Source organism: Carassius gibelio, chromosome B12 (genome assembly GCF_023724105.1).
Source record: "Carassius gibelio isolate Cgi1373 ecotype wild population from Czech Republic chromosome B12, carGib1.2-hapl.c, whole genome shotgun sequence".
Taxonomy (NCBI): Eukaryota; Metazoa; Chordata; class Actinopteri; order Cypriniformes; family Cyprinidae; genus Carassius; species Carassius gibelio.
The window spans coordinates 18,557,242-18,583,096 of record NC_068407.1 but is presented as its reverse complement, the minus strand read 5'-3'; the positions used below and the strand labels follow the sequence as shown (position 1 = coordinate 18,583,096).

Here is a 25,855-nt window from a genome sequence, read left to right as displayed (position 1 = left end):
AATTTGCCAAAATATTTACCTGCCCTTCTCTGTTACACGACTTTTCCCATTTTAAAAGAAATAATATTAGCTACAAAGTTGTAAGCGTACAATCATGCAAAAATGTACTCACCCTCAGTCCATCCAAGATGTAGATGAGTTTGTTTATTCATGGGAATAGATTATAAGAAATTTAGCATTAGCCCTACATCATCATCTAACCAAGGGATCTTCTGCAGTGAATGGGTGCCGTCAAAATGCTAGTCCAAAATCTGATAAAAGACATCATAATAATCCACACGAATCCCGCGAAAATGTAAGTGTAGATTAACATCGGTATACTTAAACTTAAAAAATTGAAACAAGATATTCTCTACTGTTCATTCTTGTTTATTTACCGTGTGCTATGACTAGCAAAGGATAAAGAAGAAGACAACATGACTAGCAAAGGATAAAGAAGAAGACAACAGCGGATGGACGTTTTCACTGAAGGAAGCGTTATTATGAATTGTGTACTGTTGGACAGAAGCAACGTTTTAAAGGTGCTGTAGGGAACTTTTGTAAAAAATATTTTTTTTACATATTTATTAAACCTGTCATTATGTCCTGACAGTAGAATATGAGAAAGATAATCTGTGAAAAAATCAAGCTCCTCTGGCTCCTCCCAGTGGTCCTATTGCCATTTGCAGAAACTCCATCGCTCCCGGTAAAAAATAATCAGAGCTGCGGTCCGTAACTTTGTTTGTGTTCAAAATGTAGAAAAATGAACATAATAAGCGAGTACACCATGAATCCATTTTCCAAACCGTGTTTTTGGCTTGTCCTGAATCACTAGGGTGCACCTATAATAAGTGTTTATATTCTGACTATTTTAGATTGCTTCGGGGGTACCGCGGCGGAGTAACCCAGTACCTTTGTGATTCTTCATAGACTTAAACAGAGAGAAGTAGTTCCGGCTACGATGTTCTTCCGCAAGACGCAAGCAGTTCTGTTTATTAACCGCTAGAGCGTCAAAAGTTACCTACCGCAGCTTTAAAGCTAAAACATGATGGATTTGTTTCTGACTAACACGCAGGTTTTGTAATATTACAGCATTAGCAGTTTTTGCAGGGTTTAAAGTTTTGGCTTTTAGTACAATAGTGCCACCTGTTGGACATTTGTTAGTTTCACAAATGCTCTCATGAGATGCTGGAGCAGGCTAACTTTGTGTGATAATGACAGAAACAATGCAGGAGAATGATAAAAAGCATCTCTTTAATTGATCAATGTTTTGATGACAATGTTAACACTTCTTAGACATGACATTACAAGAGGAAAAGCTGACATGTTCATGCACAACAGGGTACAAGTCTGGACTACTGTGACAAAAAACAGTGTTTTTTTAATATCAAAACCCAGAAATTATTCAGTCAAGCACCAATACATCGCAGACTGAGACTAAGACTAAGTTTGACTTCTCGTTCAGCAGTGTAACACCAAAAAGTCATACTTATTTGAAGGGCAACAACAGACAAGAGGACATTGTGAGATAATTTGATATTTGGATAAAGTCTCATCCTGTTCTGCCAAATATTCTTGATCCTGAATCCTGGATGCTTTTCATCTGGTCTGATGCCACCAGATAACCTTTAAAAGACCCTGTATTCACACTGAAGACTGCAGCACAACTCAGGCATACAACTCTTATGATACAAACACCAATAAATCAATTAGTACAAATATATATATACATATATATATATACAATTGTCTTTGTAAAATAAATAAGTTTAAATTAAAGAAAAGGAGACAGAGTAAATGACCGAACGTGCATCTGAAATTTGATTAATTGCTTTAAATGAAGACAAAACACACAGCTGAAGGAAGAGAAAATAATTATACACTGTATAAATAAAGCATGCACTGAACGAGCGGTTTCTCTCCTCGGAGATGGAAAGAGCATCGTGTTTCTGCTCCTGTGTGTTAATCTGAAGAAGCGTCAGGTTTGATGATCTGGTACGTGATCAAATATTCAGGATAAGCCTTGGGAGGAAAAATGACAAAAGCAGTGTTAGTTTCCCTCAACAATATGTTTTTTTTTTTTTTTTTAATTCTTATGAAATTAATTCTTTTATTCAGCAAGAATGCTCTACTTTCTACTCATCAATGAATTCTGAAAAACAATGTACCAAATTTTCTTAAAAAATGTGAAGCACCATAACTGTTTCTTGCAAAGCAAATCAGCATATTATGATATCACATGAAAAAAAAAACATTTTAATATGTATTCAAAACAGCTCTTAAATATATATATATATATATATATATATATATATATATATATATATATATATATATATATATAATTTAATTTTTTAAGTAACATTTCTTTCACTTTAAAAAAAAAAAAAAATGTATCCTTGGTGAGTATCTTCTTAAAAAAATTATCTCCAAATGAACAAAATATATTTTTGTATAAACATTTGCAACAAGTTTTTTCGGTATCACTGAGATGCTATTATAGTCGTCTTTAAAAGTTTGTTTTAATTTTAACTTTAGTTAAAGCTTTAGTAGTTATGTGTTTATTTAAATTATATTAACTTTTTTTAAAATAAATAAATCTATAGTTTTTTTAATTTGATTTCAATTGTAGTTAAATTACTACATCAATTTAAACTAAATGAAAATGAGACATGTTTACAACACCCACACACACACACACACACACACACACACACGCACACACACACGCACACACACACACACACACACACACACACACGCAGTTGACTCAATAGGTCCCGTTTTCATTTAATATTTTTTTATGGTTTTAATTAGAGTTGACTATAACAATTCAGGAAAGAAACACTCACTTTCACAATTCAGAAAACTGCAAAATAATCTGGCCTACACATATATGTGACCCTGAACCACAAAACCAGTCTTGTGTAAATTTTCAAAATTGAGATTTATACATCATCTGAAAGCTGAATAAATAATCTTTCCATTGACGCATGGTTTGTTAGGACAATATTTATCCGTTATACAACTATTTGAAAATCAGGAATCTGAGAAAATCAGAGAAAATCACCTTTGAAGTTGTCTAAATGAATTCTTAGCAATGCGTATTACTAATCATATTAAGTTTCGATATATTTACAGTAGTAAATTTACAAAATCTCTTCATGGAACATGATCTTTACTTAATATCCTAATGATTTCAGGCATAAAAGAAAAATCTATCATTTTGACCCATGCAATGTATTTTTGGCTATTGCTACAAATACACCCCAGTGACTTAAGACTGCTTTTGCGCTCCAGGGTCACACTTGATCTCAGAATTAAACTGGGTTTGCGAATGCATGTTAGCTATGAACAGAAGAATCAGCCGCCTGTGTCTGCAGCACCTGCTCTCCTCTGTAGATGACGTACTCCGCCAGAGCCAGACCGTTGACACTGGGCCGGCCAGTGACTGAGTGATGTCCTGGAGGAGAGTGGGCCATCTTCATCGCGCTGAACTGCAGGAAAGACTTCCCCAAAGTCACACGACAGAACAGAAGATGCCTGGGAGGAGTCGAAAGAGCGAACATTAGAAAGGAAACAGGAAATCAATTTCTCTTCAAGGTTTTGGAAAATAACACCATGAAGTACCACTCTGCTGACAAAACACATTGTGCTGGGAAGCCACTTAAATGAGAGGATCTCATCTCACCTCTGACACATGTAGCAGGACCTGTCCTTGTGAAGAGGGCACCCCGTTCCTCCTCCTATTCCATAAACATACTGGTTGCTTTTGGAAGAGTTTTCCGCGAAGTAGATCCCAGCCCCGAACATTCCCCCAATGTACGCATGCCTCTCGTCGAAGCCCTTGTGAATGATGGCGTTTACGAACGGTGACCCTGGGGAAGCAGAATCAAAGCATCTTTTTTATTCCACATCCTGCCCAAACAATGTGTAGTTTGACGGCGATGAAAACAAATAGTGAATGTACAGTGGTGGCCAAAATCATATGAACACCAGTATTTTCAGCAGCTAAAAAATGGTTTCCATCTTATGCTGTAGTGTGTCAGTAGGAAATATCAGTTTACATTTCCAAAACATTCATTACCAGATTAAAAGAATACCAGATTAACAATCATAATAAAGAAATATAATTATTTCTAACACATATAATTAATGTATAACAACAGGATGTACTGTATATTCTCTTGCGCTCTGTCTATTGCAGTGAAGTCTAGCAGAGACTCGCTTGCTGTCAGGATCAGCTTTTATGCAAAATAAGTTATATATAAAGATACAACTGTAGAATGTAAAAAATGCACCATTAAACAAAATCTGTCAATGCACAAAAACAAGGCATGCAGTGTTAAACCGTATGCTTGTGTGAATGGCTTAATATGACAAATTCTCATGTTTAGGATAATCTTGGGTTGTGCACTTTTCCCGGAGCAGCTCGCTCTGCATCCTGTGCAGATGCATTTTGTCCACATTTATTTATTACTGTAGAGTGACATGACTGTGTGATGTTTTCTGTGCAAAGTGGGAAATTTGTTGTCAAATAATATATAACTGATTTTATCTATTCGTTTTTGCAGTCCTAATCAGAATAACAGTGAATGAATGAGTGGTTTGAAAGCAGGCCTTGGTTCACACACCGTGGAAGAGCATGCGTTCATTGGAATGGTTGTGGTTTTCCTCAGAAACTTCCTTTCTGCGATGGGTGTATCTCTCCCACAGCTTCTTGTTGCACACCTTCTGGATCTGACCAAAAAGGAAATATGTCACTTTTTAAATTATCATTAATTAATGCTAATTTATAACATTTGTATATGTAGTAAAATTTGCATGAATTTAGATCAAGGCTGTAAAAGTAATGTTCATTGTTAGTCATTGCTAGATATCCAATGCATTAATTAATAATAAAATAAATTATGAAAAGTTACTATGATTTTCTTGTGCATGTTTTCAGAAATGGTCTGAATATATGGATATGTTTACTGTTATTCAATGCATTTTCACAAGCAGAACCATGTTTTTCACTGATTTACCGCATCGAGCCAAAGAAAGCTGCTCTGATTGAAAGTTATTTCTTTGTGAACAATGCATCATGCATCGCTTCTATATTGACAACATACGATTGACCCTTTTTTTTTTGTCTGTAGAATTTCACCTGTGTGTGTGTTGAGTTCTTCTAAACTCTCTAAAGATGCGCATCTTCAAAGTACACCAGTTTTGGGTGTGGAAGAGGAACCAAGTCGTTTCTTTTGGATATAAAGGCAGTGTTTCCTCTAGGATTTATTCCAGCTGTTATATCAGGTGGTTAAATCAAAGAATCACAAGCACTCAAACTCAACTGAATTTATTTTTGTCAGCGTTTGACCTCCTGTAGTTTGTCTCCGTGCCTCTAGAGGTCCCCATGTGTTCCCTTCTGTCTTGATTCTTCTTGTCTACTCTTGTTACTATTACAGAATTACTACAGGAACTGAAATCAACAAAAAAAAATTGAATTCACCTAAAAAAATGATACATTTATTTATATGCTTTTAGCAGCTTTTATCCAAAAGGAGTTGCATTGCATTGAACTGACACATTTTTCATTCGTTTTTGAGAATGGAACCCGTGACCACGGCGTTGCTAGTGACATGCTGTACTTTGAGCTACAGCAAAAATTAATTTTAGTAATGCAATATGAAAAGAGACCTGCAGTGGCAGGAGAATAGTATGGAAACACAGCTACTAAACTGTAAAAATAGCTTCATAGGAAAATAGAAAAAAATGAATATGAAGTGAGGCATTCAGATGTTTTACCTTCACAATGTTGTATCTGTTGAAAAGCCCACCCGCATGACCACCATCCCTGTGCTCCCTTATCGTACTCTGCATCTGTTCAGAGACCCAAGAGAACCCTAGTAAACACAGTACGTCTGTGTGGCTTCATAAGATACTTGAACATGTACATCCAGTACTAGATTCTCCTGGAACACTTCTAGACAACATGACTGTGATTATTTTAAACAAAATCTCTACGGGCTCAGACAGATGATGCACAAGGAGAAAATTGTGAAAAATAAAAGCTTGTCTACCTCCTCCTCAACCGACTGGAACTCCTTGTCGTCTGGAGGGAGGTCTATCAGTATTGTTCCACTGTTGGTTGTGTTCAGGGTCAAGTAAGGGTTTAAACCTTTAAAAAGTTTTTGTACAATTATTTCGTATTAGAGAGTGGTCAATACATTTTTCATTCACATATTATGCCCATTAATTAATTGAACTAACTGGAATTGAGTCATATACATTAATATTAGCTGAAAAATGAATGCAGAGTTAGAGATGTGCAGCATAAAAAAACCCTATCACATTTAAGTTGAATGCTTAGAGAGGGGGGAAAATTTAAATAAATTAATTTTGTTGTTAAGACCTTTTTTTTTTTTTTTTTTGCATTATTTACATAAGTCACAGAAGTCCATTTCCACCAATGAATAAAAAAAAAAAAAAAAAATTCCCCTCACAATTCTGACATCTTTTCTTGCATTTGCAAGTTTACATCTTGTAATACCCACTTTTTCTTCTCAGAATTGCGTGATACAGTATAAACTCACAATTGTGAGTAAATGTCGGAACTGAGAGTCAAAATTGTGATTTGAACCAAAAATTCTGACTTTTTTTTCCTCTCAGAAACTCGCAATTGCATGTTTAAAAGTCAGAATTGCGAGAACGTTTGCCATTTTGCCTTCTGAAAGTCAGAACTGTTTTTTTTCCCTCAGAATTGGACTTTATAACTCCAAATTGCAAGATTGCAGTACTTACTTTATAACTCACATTTGTGAGTTTGTATCACGTAATTCGGTGAAAAAGTCGGAAACATGAATTTATATCTAACAATTTTGACTTCACGCAATAGCAGTTCTGAGAAAAAAAGGCAGAATTGTGAGAGAAAGTTGTAATTACCTTTTTTATGGCAGAAACAGGCTTACAAGCTAAGCAGACCTCCAGATAAATAAATAAACTTTAAGAAATGTAGAATATGACCCCCTTAATAAAAGCAGCTTGTACTGAGTAAAACATCCAACATTAAGCAGAGGTCTTAGAGGAAACCAGATCAAAGTGCTCTAAACCCGTTCTCTAATTAAGGATTCTCTCAAATGGATGAAAGGAGAAGCAGCTCTTACTCTGAGGTCCACTAATAAGTCTTTCAGCTCCTTTGATGATCTTGTGTCTGTGACCGTAAGCGCTGATGCCAATTTCCTTCAGCTCTTTGTGGCCCATTTCCACCAGGACGTCCAGAGTTATCTATTGACACAGACTCTATTAATATCACATCTCTAGGCTTGTGACTAATCTGTTAATTGTATGTTTTCCTCTAGCACATCTCAATATTTCAGTCAGCCTACCAAACACGGTCCTGGAGGTAAATTCGGCATAAATTTGACACAATATATGATAAATTGCCTTTCAGTGCACAAGAAATAAAATAAAATGTAAAAATGGTATCAACTTCTTGATGGATGAATATATCATGTCTCAGAGCAGACAAAACAAAAAATGGCACGATAAAATATGAAAACATTTAAAAAGACATCTAAAGGTTTGTAGTATTGTTGAATAGACATGTAAAAATAAAATGGTGCATCCTACTCTTCACTGTGTGAATTACATATTTTATTAATCCTACTAAAGTTATTCAGTCAAAAACGGTGAATTTCTCAACTTCTACGTCTTTGATTGTCATTAAATGACAGATGGCAGCAGGTTTACTAGGTTTTTTTGTGGGACCTGTTAAGCAAAATTCACTTTTACATTGTTTTTGAACACGGTTATGAGTTCGAAGTGTGTGTACACAACCCCCCTTAAACTATTTTTATGTTAGCTACTTTTTGAACAGTATCTTTACTGTACTTGTATTACTAAACTATGAGTCGCTTTCAGCTTTGTGATATAAAACTTTCCAAAGCAGCTTTTCCAAATCTGGTTTTAGGATTTTAAAAAAAGTGTCTCGAGCCTTGGTCTATAACAAAATTTTGCATTTTACCATTTATTCTAAAAAAAAAAATAAAATAGGTCTTTACAGCAGCCCATTAAAATAAATACTTCACATTACTAATGTGATGATAGTACTCCTACAACAAATACAATTATTATTTAAACATTATTTTTTAAGGAATATTTACCAGAGAAATAATTTACCACAGTTTATTTACCAGATAAATGTAATTACACAAAAGGAAATAAGATAATAATAACTTATCTTTATAAAATCAATTAATTAGAGATACTTTTGTTTATTAAATTTCAATTAAACCAATAAAATAGTATCCAGAAAATTAATGCAAACACAGAATTTGATAAAAAAAAAATCTGAAATTACTAAGAAAAGAAAAAGTATTTTATAGGGCCATCATTTAAAAAAAAAAAAACTTTTAATAAACTGATGTTAAATTGTGTATGTTAAGTAGACATGTTTTTCGACAAATTTGATTTCTTAAAAAAATTAAACCAGAAAAAATGGAATTTGGAAAAACATCAAACGGATTTCATAGGGCCGTAGTCTTTATCTTGTGTCGTGAAGTCTGTCTCAGATTCAACATAACTCGGACTCAAAACAAGCGGATCTCAACTGTAATAAGCAGTGAAACCGAAGACAAGTACCTGTTCTCTGTCAAAGATCTCCAGCAAATGCTCCAATCCCAGGTTGTGAAGGAACTGGCTGATACTCAACTCTACAGCTAGACCTGAAAAAAGCATCAGGTTAAAGAAAACTTTCAGCAGTCACGCTACAAGCTAAGCTACACTAATCTTGAACAAACCCACCCTCCTCTTTCATCTCTGTGCCCACGGCTCCTTCAGCTCCAGAAGGTGATAGTAGAGAGTTTAGCTCAGGAAAGGTCCCGGACTGGCCGTCCATACTGGAGTCTGAAGAGAGCGGTGGTGGACTGGGTTTGAGAGTCGACGGGACCACCGCCGCAGATGCAGAGACACTGATAACCTGGGCTTTATAGCACACCGGCAGCGCTGAGGGGGGCATGGCTGCTGTGAGGAGAGCTCGGACATCGTCCGCCTGAAGACACAGGCAGAGCAACGTCAGAAAGTCTCAATGTATGTGAGTGTCAGTCACATCTCAAGCAAATAAGAGTATGAGTTCAGGAACAACAATGCAAATCAGAAAACATTCGTACCAGTGACAACATATTTCAAACAAGCTAGCTATTGGCATGCATCCATGCATGAAGGGATAGTTCACATTTAGATAGATAGTTCATATTTAATTTAATATAAATTATAACAATTTCTAAAGCACTAAATCAATCCATTATCACAAGCCCTTGGAATATGCATAACACCATTAGCACATTTTTAGATATTTGTTATATTTTAATTTAACTTGTAACATGTCACACGTGTATTCTTTTTTTTAAAATATCACAAAAATGATCCCATTTACTAATTAAATTATGTCTTAATGAAAATTACCTAATGTGCATGCAAATTTCTGTATACAACCCTGTATCTCCAATTTTAATAGTTTGGGCTCTGTTGTTAATTTTAGCCTTTAATATATGATGGTAGAGTGCCAATTGAGCACAAAATGTAGTCAACAGTTTTAGTTGGGAGAAATATTTTTCCTTGAATTAATTTGATATATTTGAAGTAAGCAAGTAAATAAATGATGTTGGGCTGAATTTATGACTCATGGACATCTGTATTACTGATAAATGGCTTTTAATTCTTAGCATTTTATTATTATTTTTTATGTTGGGAATTTTTTATTTGTTAAGTGTAAATCTTTTAATATAATGTTGAAAATACAAAGCATGTAAAATGTTCAGGCTTCTCGACTGCATTTATGTTCTACAGAAGAAAGCTTTGGATTCCCATAAGGTGCATAAATGATGACTTTCACTTTTGGTTGATCTATCCCGTTATCTTTCTCCAGGGATCAAACAGGTCTATTTTTCCACTGCTTGTGCAAGTGTGCAGTATTTTCAGGCAACAGTGCATGGAATGATCAGAAGGCCTCCTCAAGCACTGAACAAACGAAAAGAAGAGCAGCAACCAAATAAAACAAGACAGATTTATGACATGACACAGTAAGAGATAATTCTCTCTGGTATGATTAACAGAGGTTTGGATCTGCATCAGAGTTGCAGAAAATAAAAGGAACGACAGATAAGCGGAACGCAAGAAGGAGAACGCTCTTCTTCCGCCGAGGTGACCTGTCCAGTAAGCGCACACACACACACACACACACACACACACACAGAGTGAATACCGTCACGAGGTCCAGCGGTGACTGACCCTCCTGGTTGTGGAGCGTGGGGTCGGCCCCGTGAGCTAGAAGCAGCGCACACAACTGGGTCCTGCCTTTCTGCGCCGCCTCGTGCAAAGGAGTGAACGCCCACTTATCTGTGGCATTGACGCATGCGTTGAACTTGATGAGCAAAGCGGCCACATCCACATGCTGCAATCAAACACATGGAGCGACGTGTTCTTGGGATGGAGTCTCTTTCACTTTCTGGAGAATGTCAGTGCATGAATCTGACTGTGTGTGGCTGCCAGAGGATGAATCAGTGTATAACTTGTAATAACAGTGTAATAACACTTATTTAGTGGATTTGATGGTGCTTTTTTGTCAGTTTTGGTGTTGGGCAGCATTTGTTCAGGTTCATTGTATGGATTAAAACCCTGTGAACATTTAAACTGAAAAAAATGAATCGCCTGCGTTAACGCTTATTTTGAAAGCAGTAAAACAATATAATATAAACCCGTAATAAATGCAAGGATTACACAACATTTTAGCACAGGGCTGTTAAATGCTTGATTAGGACTGTTTGACATTTCACAAGATGTAAAATTATTTCCAGGTCTCTTTTGTTTTCTCCAAAATATTTCTGTTAATTCAGAAGTCTTTACACCCTACAACAGCAAAATAATCCAAACCCGCAAAGAAACAAATATATGACAAACACTGGGATAAAAATGGCAAACAATGTTCATGCTTGAACGATGTCTTGAGTTGAGGGAAGTACGGCAAAGGTGGAATAATTTAACAATAATGCACACCAGATGTGTAACTTGCTTTGTGTAGTGGCCACATTACCATCACTTTGTCAATTACTCCGTGTGTGTGTGTGTGTGAGAGAGAGGTAATATACAATTTTAAACTACAGAAATAACTGCTGTATAAAATGCAGTTTTTTTTTTTAAAGAAAAGTGACAATAAAAATTCAACTCAAACCAATATAAACCATTATTTGCATTAAATTTGACATGACTTGGTCATGACTTTAAACCAAAACAAACCAAACCAAAAATAAAGATTACTTTAAAACAAACTGTTTTACAAAACAACCCATTTTATCAAGGTTTTTTGAGTAAGAGATGCATGTTTTCTTGCTCATGTATATATATATCTTTTATCAAGCATGTTAAAGGACATGTACAGGAGCTTCACTCACCCCATAAGATGCAGCATTATGGAGGGGAATGAGACCACCTTTATCCTGAGAGTTCACCTCTGCCCCGTGTTGCAGCAGATATTCAGCCACCTCCAGATTATTATAGCCAGCTAATCATAGACATAAAACACACCACCAACATGAAAATATGCTTTATTTTAAAAAAATGAGGGCTATTACAGGACTAATAGGACTATTTTATCAATTTATTCATATTAAACTTGATTAGAAGAAAAATATATGATTTCATTTTAGAGCTTTGCACAGAAATGTTAAATATACATAGAAAAAATGGAGGTTGTATCATAATTGTCGATTGTTCCCTTGAAATTATAATTGCAATTATTAATAATGGTTATCACAATTTACATTGAATGATGCTTATACCATTGTTTGATGTAACTGCATGCCATATTTTTATATGAAAATAAACCAGCTGAAAACACTAACTGAAAAACCTTTAGTGCTTTTCTATGGTATGAAGCCTCTAATGTCAACTATACATCGGATTGATTTCTTCTTTAAATTATAAAAATGCTATTATAATGTTATTCTAAAACTAAAACAATGGAATATAAAACATATCTTAAGCATGCAGAATAACATAAGCGGAGAGCAATTAATTGCAGCTTTGAACGATTACGTAATTGTGACATTCATAATTTTAATCGCGATTAGAAATTTGATTAACTTGTGCAGCCATAAGAGGTTGTATTAATGTCCATTAGACAAGAGGTTTTCAAAATATCAATTCAATTTAAATATATGTACATTTTCACAAACTGTAAATCATGCTGAAGTTACTTAATTTACTGAATATCTTTACACATTTTCAAATGCATTTCCTGCTTCCTGATTGTCTTCCCTTTAGAGTTCTATGCAAAATGTATGAAAAGCACAGAATAAAACAAAGCAAATGCTACTTAATTAAAGGGACAGTAAGTAGGAATTACTCCCATCTAGTGGTGAAATTGTATTTTGCATTCAAACTAATTTTGCTCTCCAGTGCCTCGCTTTTTCAAATGCGCGTTGCATCTACGGTAGGCGATATGTACCAAAAAGCTTTGACAGGATGTATTCTAATAGCACTTCATCGAGTTTTCCTTCAGGTGAACAGGTGTGTTATTTCAAACAAACTGCAACATGACAACTAACAAACGAATGTTACAGTATGAATTACTGACTGTGGAAAACATGAAATATTGTAATTAGTAGTTATGTCTAATTTATTCGTTATATTTTCTGAATTATATGCATTGTTAGATATAAAAATATTATAATATAGACTGTAACACTGACTTACCTGTCGAGAAGAAAACTGGCCACTTCAGCGTCTCTTTTGAAATCTTTATCCAGCATTAGCTCTTTCCACCTAGAAAAAGCTTCTCCCGACATTAACTCTTGTTTTCTGTAATCTACGGTCACGTTTCCTTTTACGTTCTATTTTTTACTGTTTTGGCGACGATGTTTTCTTCTCCTGTGGCGTGGCATATGTATGGTCCATAATAAGAATGCAATCCAGACTTTTAAACTTGCCGGTGCAGTTTCAAGCGCCTCTCACTGCTCTGCACCTGCGTTTCTGGCTCTGACCGAAAACGCTTAGTACTTTTTGTTCCTCTCTGCTATTATAGTTTTGCAAGATGGCGGAACTACATGGAAGCCTCCGTCGACCTACCCGTCCCATGTATATAAAGATAATAAATTCTTCATTTACGAGGATTAGTTTAAACATTGGCATAGGTATTTGTACACCATTGAGGGCATATTTATGAATAAAAATATTGATTTTAGATAATAAAATACCTAAAAAGTTACTTATTGTCCCTTTAAAATTAAACTAAACAATGAAGAGTTTTATTGTGTAAGCATTTGACTATTTTCTGTAAAAACAAACCAAAATACAACATTTATCAGGTGTTATATACACACAAATGTATAGCTTGAATGCACTGTAAGTCGCTCTGGATAAAAGCATCTGCTAAATGCATAAATGTAATGTAAATGTTACTAAGCTTAGGGCTGCACAATTAATCCAATTTTTAATCCTGATTACAATTATGGATGCCGCAATTACATAATCATTCAAAGCAGCAGCAATTTGTTTTTTTTCTTTCTGCATGCTGTTTTGAGGGTTTTTCCATTGTTTTAGTATAACATTATAATGCCATTTGTATCTGTACTTTTTTATAATTTAAAGAAGAAAACAATCCGATGTATAGTTGACATTAGAGGCTTCATACCATAGAAAAGCACTAAAGGTTTTTTCGTTAGAGTGTTTTCAGCTGGTCTATTTTCATATAAAAACACAGCACGCAGTTATATCATACCATGGTATAAACATCATTAAATGTAAATTTTTGTCACAATCGTGCAACCCTAACTAAGCTGGAGTATTTAAAAAGGTCTTCAGATTCAGTTTTTTCACTGTGTATTGTATGCAGTGGAAAATGACCGCATCATACTCTGACCCACACCCACCTGCCAGGTGCAGAGGTGTGGAGTGCCGCCCCTGCGTGTCTCGACAGTTCACGTTGTCTGGAGTGCAGAGCTTTTTCACGCGAGACAAGCAGCCTTTCTTGGCGGCGTCCAGCAGTGCTGCGTCACCCCTGAGCAGATCCTGAACGTCTGTGTCGCCGTCCTTCACCAAGTCCAGAGGGGTGTTCCCATCACGGTTCTTCTTGGTCGGGTCAGCCCCATGCTGCATGGAAGAGGTACTTATAGTTATACGTTATAGTGAACATGCCGCTAAACAAAACTCACTGTCATCGATAATGTAAATGATTCAAATGATTTAATTAAAAAAATGAACAGTGGATTTCAATCAGAGTTGTCGGATACCTGAAGCAGCAGTTTGCAGATCTCATATTTGCCCTTGGCGGCCGCCTCATGCAGGGGGGTGAACTTCCACAGGTCGGCCACGTTAACCAGAGCCCCGTGAAGGACGAGGAGCTCAGCCACCTCATAATGCCCATAAGAACAGGCATTGTGCAAGGGAACCAGACCACTGTCACACAAAACTGTCTTAGTTAAAACCAATATGATACCGTGCAACTTTTTGGCATTTGTTGCACCATTGTTTCTTGAAGAATTCAAGGCAATGCTATTTTTGGAACATATTTTATGTTTTACAAAAAAAAAACAAAAAAAAAACATTTCACAGATTATATTAATACTTAATTTGACTGTGTATTTTTTTATTAACTCTATATTAACCGATAAATTTAAAAAAATTATATATTCTAAAAAATTTTATATTCTTTAAATTTCACTGGATAAGAGAACACTTACATGTCTATTTCAATAAATTCAATATCTATTTATGTTTGTTGTACTTTTTTATTATTTAAAAGCATTACCATTGTATGGAGGCCCAAACCTGCAGAAATTAGAAATGAACAAATTAATGAATAAATTTAATAACACGAAAATAAATAATGGATTAAATGATTTGATAAAAGAAAGAAAAAAGGAAGTTAAAAATAAATGCAAAAAAAGGAAGAAAGAAAACCATACTAAATTTAATTGAAAATGTATTGCATTTGTTTTATCACTACATATATTCCATTATTTATGTTCCTATTATAACATTCTTTCATGTGTTTGTAATTTTTGCAGGTTTGGGTCTCCATACAGGACTTTCTATTTATTGTTTTTGCATTGTTTTGGGGTAAACATTTATCGGTGCACAAATTCTCTTACTTTTTGGCTCTACATTTGGATCTCTAGTGTTGTGACATCTCACCCCTTGTCCTTAGCGTGCACATCGGCTCCGTGCTGCAGCAGATACTCCACCACAGCCACACGGTTGTATCCGGCAGCGAAGTGCAGAGGTGTGGACTGCCTTCCCTCAGCGTCTCTACAGTTCACGTTCTGAAGAGTACAGAGCTTCTACATGGAAAGTTGAAGAACACTGTCAGCTGTTACACAGGAATCAACTACATGGGAGAAAAAAAATGCTTTTAGTCCCTACCTTTACGACTTCCAGATCTCCTGATTTGGAGGCTTCTAACAGCTGCCTGTCTGTATCGGAGTTGCCTGTGCATGATCCCTCTAGGAATCAAAAAATATTTTCTATAACTGCATGCACTTTGGCACTTTACAGTGTTTCACTCACATTCTTGACTAGAAATAGATGGGTGAACTGTAAAATGTATTTAGGAGCATGTTGAAATCAAAGCTTCTGCAGATCAAAAAAATAAAATAAATCAGTTGTATGGAATTCAAGATCATAAAAAGTCTTACATGTTTTAATGGTACAATATTATTTTAGGAGGTCTTAAATTTGGGGATTTTTTTTTTTCTTCACAAAGGTTTTGAAGGACTTGAGGGTGAGGAAATTGTGAATCTGAAGTGAACGTCACCTTGCAGTATCTCCTGAATGCTTTCATTGGCGAGCTGGGAGGGGGAGAAGCCCTGTAGGGAGGTGATGAGCGGGTCACATCCTGCGCTCAGGAGCAATCGACAGGTCTGCAGATGGCCGAGGTGAGCCGCGCGGTGCAGCGCCGTCTGACCCAGGTGATCTACCGCATCCACCTGCACAAAACAACACCGCGCTGACAGGATAAATCTGCTAATATTCACAGTACAAATTGGCAGCTGTGGTTGCCAGAACTTTTAAGTAACATTTAAAGTTTGACATATTTAACTTGCATTTTCAGTAAAACAGTGCATATTTTATTAACCAATATAATGTTAATGTACCAACCAACTGAAGTATTAAAATCAGTTTTGTACCTTTATGCTGATAACCACCATAAAAGCACAGGTAGTAATTTACAGTATTACTACCTGTGTAAAAATCACAGTAGTTTGATTGCATTATAATAATTGCTGTTAATAGTGTTCGTCGTCCGTTTCATTACATCTTTAAAATCGATTTTACCGTACATTTTGCCATATGTACATAAACCGAGTCACCACTGATAAGCTACTACTAAATATTATAGAAACATTCATTTTCTGTAAAGTTGCTTTGCAACGAATTATATCGTAAAAACGCGCTATACAAATAAAATTGAATTGAGAAAGCCACATGCAATAAACATTCATGAAAAACATTTATTTATCAATATAAGATTGTACATAACTGATAAGAACTGAGAAATATAGCTTTTTAAATGGAAAAAATATCAAATGTGTAAATTCTGGAAATGTCAGTTTACGATATTTTTTCACTTCCAAGAACTGTAGGCTACATTTAGCAGTATTTTACTGTAACTTTACATGATTTATTACTTTACAGTTTTTTACTCTAGCATTTTTACAGTTCTTTACTGTTAAAATTGCAAAAAAAATTGTGTTTCCGTTCCGTTCTAGTGAAAAACAAATATACTAAAATGTATTTGAAACACATTATGCACATAATACAAATATATTTAAATTCGAAAAACATTTACATATTAATGCATTTAATAAAAATACCCTGCAATTGTACTTTTGGTATACTAAACCAATATACTTAAAAGTCTGCTAAATTGGAACAACTTATTTTGTACTTAACGCACTTTATTTGTTTGGAAGTAGTTCTGAAGTCCTACTAAAGTTATATTTGATTGTGCTAAAGTGCAACTATTGCAAGCATTCTGAAGTACACTTAAAATTTCATGCATTTAAAAAACAATATTATTCAAAGATCACACATATCCTCATCAATAGTGACGTTAACGTGCCCCTATTATGGGTTATGAAAGGTTCATATTTTGATTTTGGAAGTGCCCAACAACATGCTGACATACATGAAAGGTAAAAAAAAAAAAAAACACTTTCATTGTCTTATAAACTGCATTTATTTGTACTTTACTTGCTCAACAACTCCCAAACGATTTGCTCAACGATTCATGTTTCCGAACCCCTCCATTGTGTGACGCTACTCCGCTGTGATTGGTCCGATTGGTCTCATTTTTATGAAAAAAATCGATAAAAGGAGCACCTTAAAACATTTTAGGCTACATATTAAGAAAGGAGTGTTGTGCACAAATAGTATTCCAAACGAAGTTTAATTATAATTTTTATATTAGTAAGTCTAAAGTGATATACCAGTAAATACGTTAATAGATTTTAACTATACTTAGTATGTAATAAATGTATTTTAAACATCACTTTTTTTTACCAGGGTGGATATTCAACAAGACAAAACATAAAGGACAGGACTTTGCAAGTCACTGGATCATGTACTAATGGAACACGTATTACAAAAATGATAGCTATGTATAATTCAGTATGTTTTACTGCAGCTGCGAGAAACTAATTTACCTTCGCTTCGTGTTTCACCAGCACCTCGATGATGTCATTGTGGGACTTCTCAGCAGCAAGATGCAGAGGTGTGAGGAAGCTGTGTGAAAGACAGAGATCCAGAAGTCATTACTGCACACGATCCTGTGTTATATAGATCCTCTGAACATCGTTACTGACTGACTCACTCTTTATTCTTCTCATTGACGTTGGCGCCCTTCCTGAGCAGCATTTCACAGATCTGTTTCCTCTTGGGATAGGGCGACGTGGAGACACAATGCTGTCAAAGACAATCACAGGAGTCTCTTTTATTCCCTTCCTATTCAAATCTTATAAAACCATTACCAGAAAATGTTCTTTGAATGCTCTGTGTTCAGTTGTAGAATTCACAGGTGTGCAGGTATATAAAAAATTATAATAATTACACCTAGAAATGTGGCTCATCAAATAGGATTTTAGAGCTGGAAATATGATTTTTTTAATGATCTGAGCCGTTAAAGGAGTCTGAAACTGAAACTGTTACAGTTTGAAAATAAACCCAGATGAAAGTTCAGACGGTCAGTACTACATTTTAATATTCTGAATTATAATTAAAACCATATTTGATGTAAATTTATGCATTTAGCAGACGCTTTTATCCAAAGCAACTTACATTGCATTCAGGCTAACAATTTTCTCCTAACGTGTTCCCTGGGATTCAAACCCCCAACTTTGCGCTTGCTAACGCAATGCTCTACCACTTGATCTACAGGAACACATGTATACATAATACTGTCAATCATTAAGCAGTGCAACATTCATTGTTGGTTTTGTTTTGTGTGAAATGGGTGGAAGGCAGCGAAAGGTTTTAAGGAAGCAAATTACATTAATTAAAATAGGAATTAATTATATGAATTTTTCTCTGAAGGTAAACGACTGTCTTGAGAAAAGGTTCCTCTGTATAAGTGCAGCGCTTCTGTTTTTTTTTTTACAGTGGTTAACAGCTCTATTTCTCCTCTTCCATAAGCGCCACCTGCTGACAGACAGTGGATTTACAATTTCATTTAGCCTTTTGGTTCAAAACTATGCAAATGCACAGTTGTAAATGTTAAACTATTGATGAAAAATAGGCTAATGTACATTTTAAAAATCTGAATAATTTGGATAACAAGGTATCTAGAATTATTAACAATAAAGCTAAAATAATTGTAATTATTATTCATCATTTTGACTCCTATCTCTTTACTTAAAAATGAAATGAGATTTATCATTTTAAAACTTTTTTGTCTTTATTTTAACATGTAATACATGTTAGTAGATAGCATGTTTTTTTGTAGTAAACCAACAAAAAAATTTATTTTGCTCATTTAAAGTCTGGCCATCGTTGTTAATGTCATTATTTCAATGTTTGCATGTTGCATTTATTAAGCTTGTTTTTGTAATGGTGTTCATTGAAAATTATGATTAATATAATAGTCCCTTCGAAAAAGGTTTGGTAACTAATGCTTCAAATATAATGATATAAATATGAAAATATTTTTCATGAATTTCCAGAAAAAATTTACCAGTCAAAAAAATTAGGGTTAGTGTAATCTTTTTCTTTTTTTTTAATTAATACTTTTATTCAGAAGAAAACCATTAAGCTGATCAAAACTGAGAGTAAACACTAATAATAATAATAATAATAATTAAAATTAATTTTAAACAAATGCTGCATTTTAAAAGGTATCACTGTTTCTTAAAAATATTAGGCAGCACAACTGTTTTCAGCATTAATATTAATAACCAGAAATGTTTCTTGAGCAGCAAATCAGCACATTAGAATGATTTCTGAAGGATCATGTGACACTGAAAACTGGAGTAATGATGCTGAAAATTTAGAAACAGAAAACGCTTATTTTAAATTGTAATAATATTTCACAATATTACAGTTTTACCACATTTTGATCAAATAAATGCAAACTTAGTGAGCATAAGAGACTTCTAATACTTATTCATCATATGTAGCATATCTATTAAATAATTATATTTTTAATTGAAAAGCCCTTACTAGAGCCGTTTCTTGGGTTAGGGGGTGTTTGAAGTTGATGGTCTCAAGGGAGAGGTGTTTTTTAAAGCGGGCCATGTCCGCCTCACGTGCCGCCTGCAGCAAAGAATGACCTCTGAACTCATCTGCAACAAAGAGCGGCACCCAGTCAGTCAATGAGGAACTGAACAAACTGAGAGCTGGTCTTTGTGGCAGTCACACACTTACACGCCAGGCGCTCCTTCAGCAGGGCGCTCGGGGCCAGATCGATGGCGCTCTTGTTGTGGCAGTTGAGGAAGGTGGGGTCTGCGCCGCAGCTGAGCAGGAGCGAACAGACCTCCGCTCTGTTTTTTGAGGCTGCTTCGTGCAGAGGTGTGAACTGCCACAGGTCCGTAGCGTTGACACAAGCACCATGCTGGGTAAAAATGAACAGATGGAGTTATCACAAATTCAGAACATGACACCAGACAAGAAAGAAAAGTGTGAATAACATAAAATGGACCTACCTTTACAAGCAACTCAGCTACCTCATAGTGACCGTATGAACAGGCGTTATGAAGAGGCACGAGATCACTGCTCACACAAGACCAAATTTAATACACAGCGAGTACAATAATCAAGAAAGATTTGGGACTTTTGTCTACACTGCCTTCATATGAATGTTTGGGTTCAAAGATAAGTCAATAACTTGGAGTCCAGGGGATGTATGTTACTACTAAAATCAAATGAAATACTAATCTCATCTGTACAATTTTTCAGGTTTATTTTTTATGCACTGATATTAAAGGAAAAGTTCCCCAAAAATGACAATTTTCTGAAAATGTACTCCCACACAGGCGATTAAAGATGTAGGCGAGTTTGTTTCTTCATTGAAACAGATTTGGAGAAATTTAGCATTCCATCACTTGCTCACCAGTGGATGCTCTGCAGTGAATGGGTGCCGTCAGAATGAGTCCAAACAGCTGATAAAAACATCACAATAATCCACACAACTCCAGTCCATCAGTCAACATCTTGTAAAGTGAAAAGCTGTGTTTGTATAGAACAAAAAATGTGAGTTTCAGGATAAAATACTGTACACATGAAGTTTTAAATATTTTAATGTTGTATTTGTTTCTTACAAAAAAAAAAAAAAAAAAGTTCACTTCACAAGACGTTAATTGTTAGACTGGACTTGTGTAGATTGCTTGTGGATTATGGTGATGTATTTATCAGCTAATTCTGACGGCACCCATTCACTACAGAGGATCCACTGATGAACAGGTGATGGAATGCTACACTTCTCCAAATCTGTTCTGATGAAGAAACAAATTCATCTATCTCTTGGCTGGCCTGAGGGTGAGCACATTTTCAGCAAATTTCCATTTTCGGGTGAAATACTCTTAAAATTCTGGCAAACACAGCCACTATTATTAATATTATTATTACGTTTAAATAAATAAATTATTAAACACTAAAAACTAAAAATGAATCATATTAAACGCTACAAGCAACAACATTATAATGTACTGCATGAAAAATACAAATGGGCTGCAACTTTATGGGTACCACTGACAATGATTATTTTGATAATCTTCTGTATATTTATTCCATTAATCATTTAATCAGATAAAAAATCTGAAAATGATTACTCAAAAGAATTATCATTTTAATCACAAATTGATTTCTCTTTAATCCAATATCCACCAATTCAGCAAAAATGTTAATTTTAATATTAAAATTGTAATCTTATAAGCCGCATAAAGCATTATGATACTGATGCATCTGTTGTACGGCTGTTAAGATGCAACATTGCACGATACACACACAAATATTCAAAAAAGACTTGAGTTATGCCTACAGAGCATCTTGACCTGTAGACTTCCATTGTGAGTGCTTTGGATTTTATTACAAACTGCATTTCTGTGCTAAGTGAAAGAATAGAGCTCAACTTGAACAGCACTTGGAGTCACCCTGGAGGAGACACACATCGTACCCTTTGTCTTTAGCGTGCACGTCGGCTCCATGCTGCAACAACAGCTGCACTGTCTTCACACGATTATAACCGGCGGCCAGATGCAGAAGCGTTGACTGAAACCAACAAACAATCCATTCACAAACACATATGCAAACTATTCAGACCTGGAACGATTGCACATGAAATGCCTTGCTACACTGTGTGTCTCTCGATGTGTGAGCGGCTCAACAACTTGAGAACATTTGAATATGGTTATACATTAACAGTCATACTGTCAGACAGATATGGAGATAATATTTAATAACTCACCTTCCTTCCATCACTAGCGTGACAGTTCACATTTAATGGTGTGAGGAGGCTCATCAGTTTTTCTTCATTTCCACTTCTGGATAAAATCATTGAGTACCAAGTCAATGCGAGTCACGACAGTAATATCGCTCAGCCATATTCATCTCTCATCTCTCCTGAACAATTTTGAGCTTAAATGATCATTACCGTGCGCTCTCCAGAAGTTCATCCTTTCTATAGTCACCTACATTTAAGAAAAAAATGGAGTCTATTAACATTAATGGAAATCTCGTTTGAGCCTAAATGAAAACAAATGGGAATTATGGGAATCAGAGTGTTTCAAAAAGATGCGTGTGCAGCTCACGATGCAAATAGAGCACTTTTTTGTTCATTTACTGTCTTTGTATGATTTCATTATCTTCAACTGGACTGGATCCTGATTCCGAACCCTATCAGGGAAGCAAGTGTGTACTGAAGTCAGCTCACTCACCGGTCAGCACAGCTTTGGTGGAGGGTTCAGCCAGGTCGAGCGCTGTCCTTCCATCAGTGTTTCGGATCGTTGGCTCAGCACCATGTTGCAGCAAAACTACAAATGACAAACATGATTGAAACAGCCGCATTATGCACTCAACGTGCAAATGAGATACAAGTCTAAAGCACTTTATTCATCCAAATAAACAATGTATTCTGTAAACTTTCATCACTAGGAGGCTTCACCGATGCAGACGTCGATCTTGCCCTTGATGGCAGCCTCGTGCAGCGGGGTGTAATTCCAGTTGTCTCTGGAGTTGGCATCGGCCCCGTGTTGCAGGAGCAGGCTGACGACTTCAGCGTGACCAAACGAGCAGGCGTTGTGGAGCGAGATGAGGCCACCATCATCACGAGCGTGCACGTTTGCTCCGTGCTGAAGGAGGTAGTCCACCACATCTCTACGGCCAAAACCTGCCACACAGCCGTGGGCTTAATAGATGGACTGCTTCCATTAGGCAAAACTTCAACATTACACTGTCATACTGGAACGTCTTCAATATTAATCAAAAGAATCTATTATTTTTTCACCAGTTATTTTCAAAAAACAGTGCCAATGAAAACAACATAGTTGTGTTTATAACATACCCAATGGAGTTATTACTATTACAGTTATTATCATTATGGGATGTAAGACTTATTCATGACAGGTGTCTCAACATTTTTTTCTTTATAATCAATAGTCTATTTTTCCTATTTGAACCCTTTCCAGCAGTGACTGTATGATTTTGAGATCCATCTTTTTACACTGAGGACAATAGAGGCACTCAAACACAACCATTAAAAAAGGTTCAAACATTGACTGATGCTCCAGAAGGAAACAAGATGCATTTGGACAGTACTAAATAAAAAAATAACATGTATTTAGTATGATCTCTCTTATTTTGTTAAAATTATTCACATTTTCACAGATTCTGCAAGGGGTGCCCAAACTTTCGCATGCCACTGTATATTCATGACAGGTGTCTCCACATTTTTTTTTCTTTATAATATTAGTTTACATTAAAATTATAATGTTCATCCTTTTTTATAATGGAGAATCCCAGTCCAATATATATATATATATATATATATATATATAAATTGTTTTAATCAATAATTGTATTCATTAATTTGATAAAATATTTTAAATACCGGTAATTATTTTCAAATGAATAATTGTATTTTTATATTTTTTTATTAAATTGCTAAAGTAGTCATTTAAATATGAATTAAGTTTAGCCTTTAAAAAGATTAGTATTTGTAGTTAAGTATAATAAAAACAAGGTGTTTATGCTGCATTTCACATATAAATATGTGATTTCAAATAGAAGCAGCCTACTTAATTATATATTTACAGTAATTACATTAGTAATTAATTCAATTTAAAAACCTTATATATGATCACAATTAATCTAAGCTTTTGTCTTTTGTAACTGATTAATTATTAATGAAATGCAAATACAACTGTATTTGGAAATACAATGCTAGTGACACTAATGTTGATATAGATAAGGACAGAATAGAAAATAATAGAAAAATAGAATGTAAGAAAAGGTTTGAATAAATTAGAATCTTGGTTTAGAAAGTAAACCGAATAGAACGGAATAGGAAGGAGAGTGGGACTCACCCGCAGCGAAGTGCAGCGGGGTGGACTTCCTCCCTGCGGTGTCCCTGCTGTTCACATTCACCGGGCACACGAGCCTCTTCACCCGCTCCAGGTCTCCGCTCCTACAGGCCTCGAACAGCTCCCTGGGCTCTGCGGACCCGGAGCTCTCCATGAGCCCCGAGGAGCGCCGGAGCGACATGGACAAGCTATGGGCGGACAGTGGGAAATGAGGAATACACACTATCCCCAAGGCTTGACATGAAGGCCGGAATGAGCCGCAGATCTCCACAGTTAAAGCCTTGCAATAACCGCCACTGAAGAGAAGAAATAATTCGGCTCGAGTGTCTGTTCCTATACAGAGTTGTCAGTCCAGATGTGTCTTTCTCCAAACCGCAGAAATGAAAACAACGGATAGATAGAATATCGATTTCTCCTGAACGAGAGTCTCGGAATGGGCGGGGCTTTCACAGCACCATTTTTTTCAGAATTATTTTTAAACATAAGGATTTTCGAGTTTTGATTAAATAATTTTAAGCTATAAAATAAACCAACCTACTACGACTTTTATTTGAAGCTAAAAATACATCGGGAAAAAACGGCTGATGTCAATTATTCCTTTGATTGGTGGATTTATTTATTTATTATTTTTTTTGCGGAATCATTGGTAATGTATTTTTCGATTATTTAAAAAATAAGTACTGAATAATTTAAATGAAATCAATTACCATATGAATAAAATGAACGGAATTTCAACATTTGGAACCTGACTGTTGCACTATATTCAGCTAGTTTAACAAGGTATCTGTGTATATAAAGTTTGAACAATGCCAGTTAATCGTATTAATGCCAGTATACAAAATATAACAATGACATATAAAACAATTGTCCATATTATTGCTGAAGGAAACGGCGTTGTCACATGGTAAGTGTTACTTTTCTCAGCGATGGTCAAGACTGACCAATGACAGTCGATTGTGTTTACAGTCTGTGACTAAAGCGTTTAACTCAACATTTTTTATTAAGATTATGTAAACGAATGTTAATTTATATCAAGTAATTCATGCATTTAAACAAATTTTTATCAATTACGTATTTAGGCGCATAAACATTTAGTAACACAGACAAAGTTCAGAGATTTTAATAAAGCTAATTTATGTTTTTGGCTGTCTGGGCTGCCATGCGCCTCCTAGAGGAATGAGTATCAATGACTCGGACTCGGAAGTGTGAGCATGATTCCCAAAAATAATGTTTAGGAAGGAGACAGCATAGGTCTCTACGCAATAATAGAACTAACGTTATACTAAAGATATCAGTGAACTCCTCGTCTATAGAACAAAAATATAACACGGAAAAACTATAATAAAATATATGATATAGGAGAATTGAATGTCCTGAACACCGAATTCACTTCAGTTTCAAAAACACTGACAAAAAAATATAAGAACTCAGTGCTGCCCTCTGCAGCGCAGTAACGGTTTTGTTTTGCTTCCATGCAAGTTAAACGCTCAATGGTTCTATGGAGGACCAAACCTGCAGAAATTAAAAATAAATAAATATATACAAATGAATGAAAGTATAAGTAAATAAAAGTTAAAAATAATAAAAAAATAAATGTAAAATAAATACAGGAAATACATAAAGGGAAAATATATTCATTTATTTATTTTTAATTTCTGCAGGTTTACTCCTCCATAAACGGCGGTTTTGAAACCAGTAACAATCCATGAAAGATTATTTTTTGTGAAATTTTTTAACCACACAATAAAGCATTTAAACATTTTGTTTCAGTTTATGCGAGTACATCATAAAAAGAATAAAACATTTCTGATATTATGTAATACGCTTTATGC

General features: G+C 35.2%; 1 protein-coding gene across 3 annotated transcripts; it reads right to left on the bottom strand.

Annotated features, from left to right (window-relative positions):
- Positions 1–1,214: 1,214 nt before the first annotated feature.
- Positions 1,215–24,449, bottom strand: LOC127969449 (poly [ADP-ribose] polymerase tankyrase-2). Of its 3 annotated transcripts, XM_052571443.1 has the most exons (27): positions 24,027–24,449; positions 22,607–22,831; positions 22,380–22,475; positions 22,097–22,133; positions 21,911–21,986; positions 21,620–21,714; positions 20,151–20,217; positions 19,873–20,059; positions 19,669–19,790; positions 17,828–17,919; positions 17,661–17,739; positions 15,770–15,941; positions 15,379–15,458; positions 15,151–15,296; positions 14,247–14,412; positions 13,887–14,106; positions 11,409–11,518; positions 10,223–10,411; positions 8,764–9,010; positions 8,602–8,684; positions 7,125–7,245; positions 6,042–6,139; positions 5,767–5,841; positions 4,614–4,719; positions 3,671–3,857; positions 3,366–3,522; positions 1,215–2,001 (listed from the first exon to the last, which is right to left on the bottom strand). In XM_052571443.1, the coding sequence occupies exons 1-27, from the start codon at positions 24,202–24,204 to the stop codon at positions 1,942–1,944; spliced, it is 3,471 nt and encodes a 1,156-aa protein (XP_052427403.1). In that variant the 5' UTR covers positions 24,205–24,449; the 3' UTR covers positions 1,215–1,941. The 3 variants fall into 3 exon arrangements, with proteins under 3 accessions (XP_052427403.1, XP_052427405.1, XP_052427404.1); XM_052571445.1 differs by lacking the exon at positions 22,607–22,831; XM_052571444.1 differs by lacking the exon at positions 10,223–10,411 and having other exon boundaries at positions 24,027–24,448.
- Between the last annotated feature and the right edge of the window lie 1,406 nt (positions 24,450–25,855).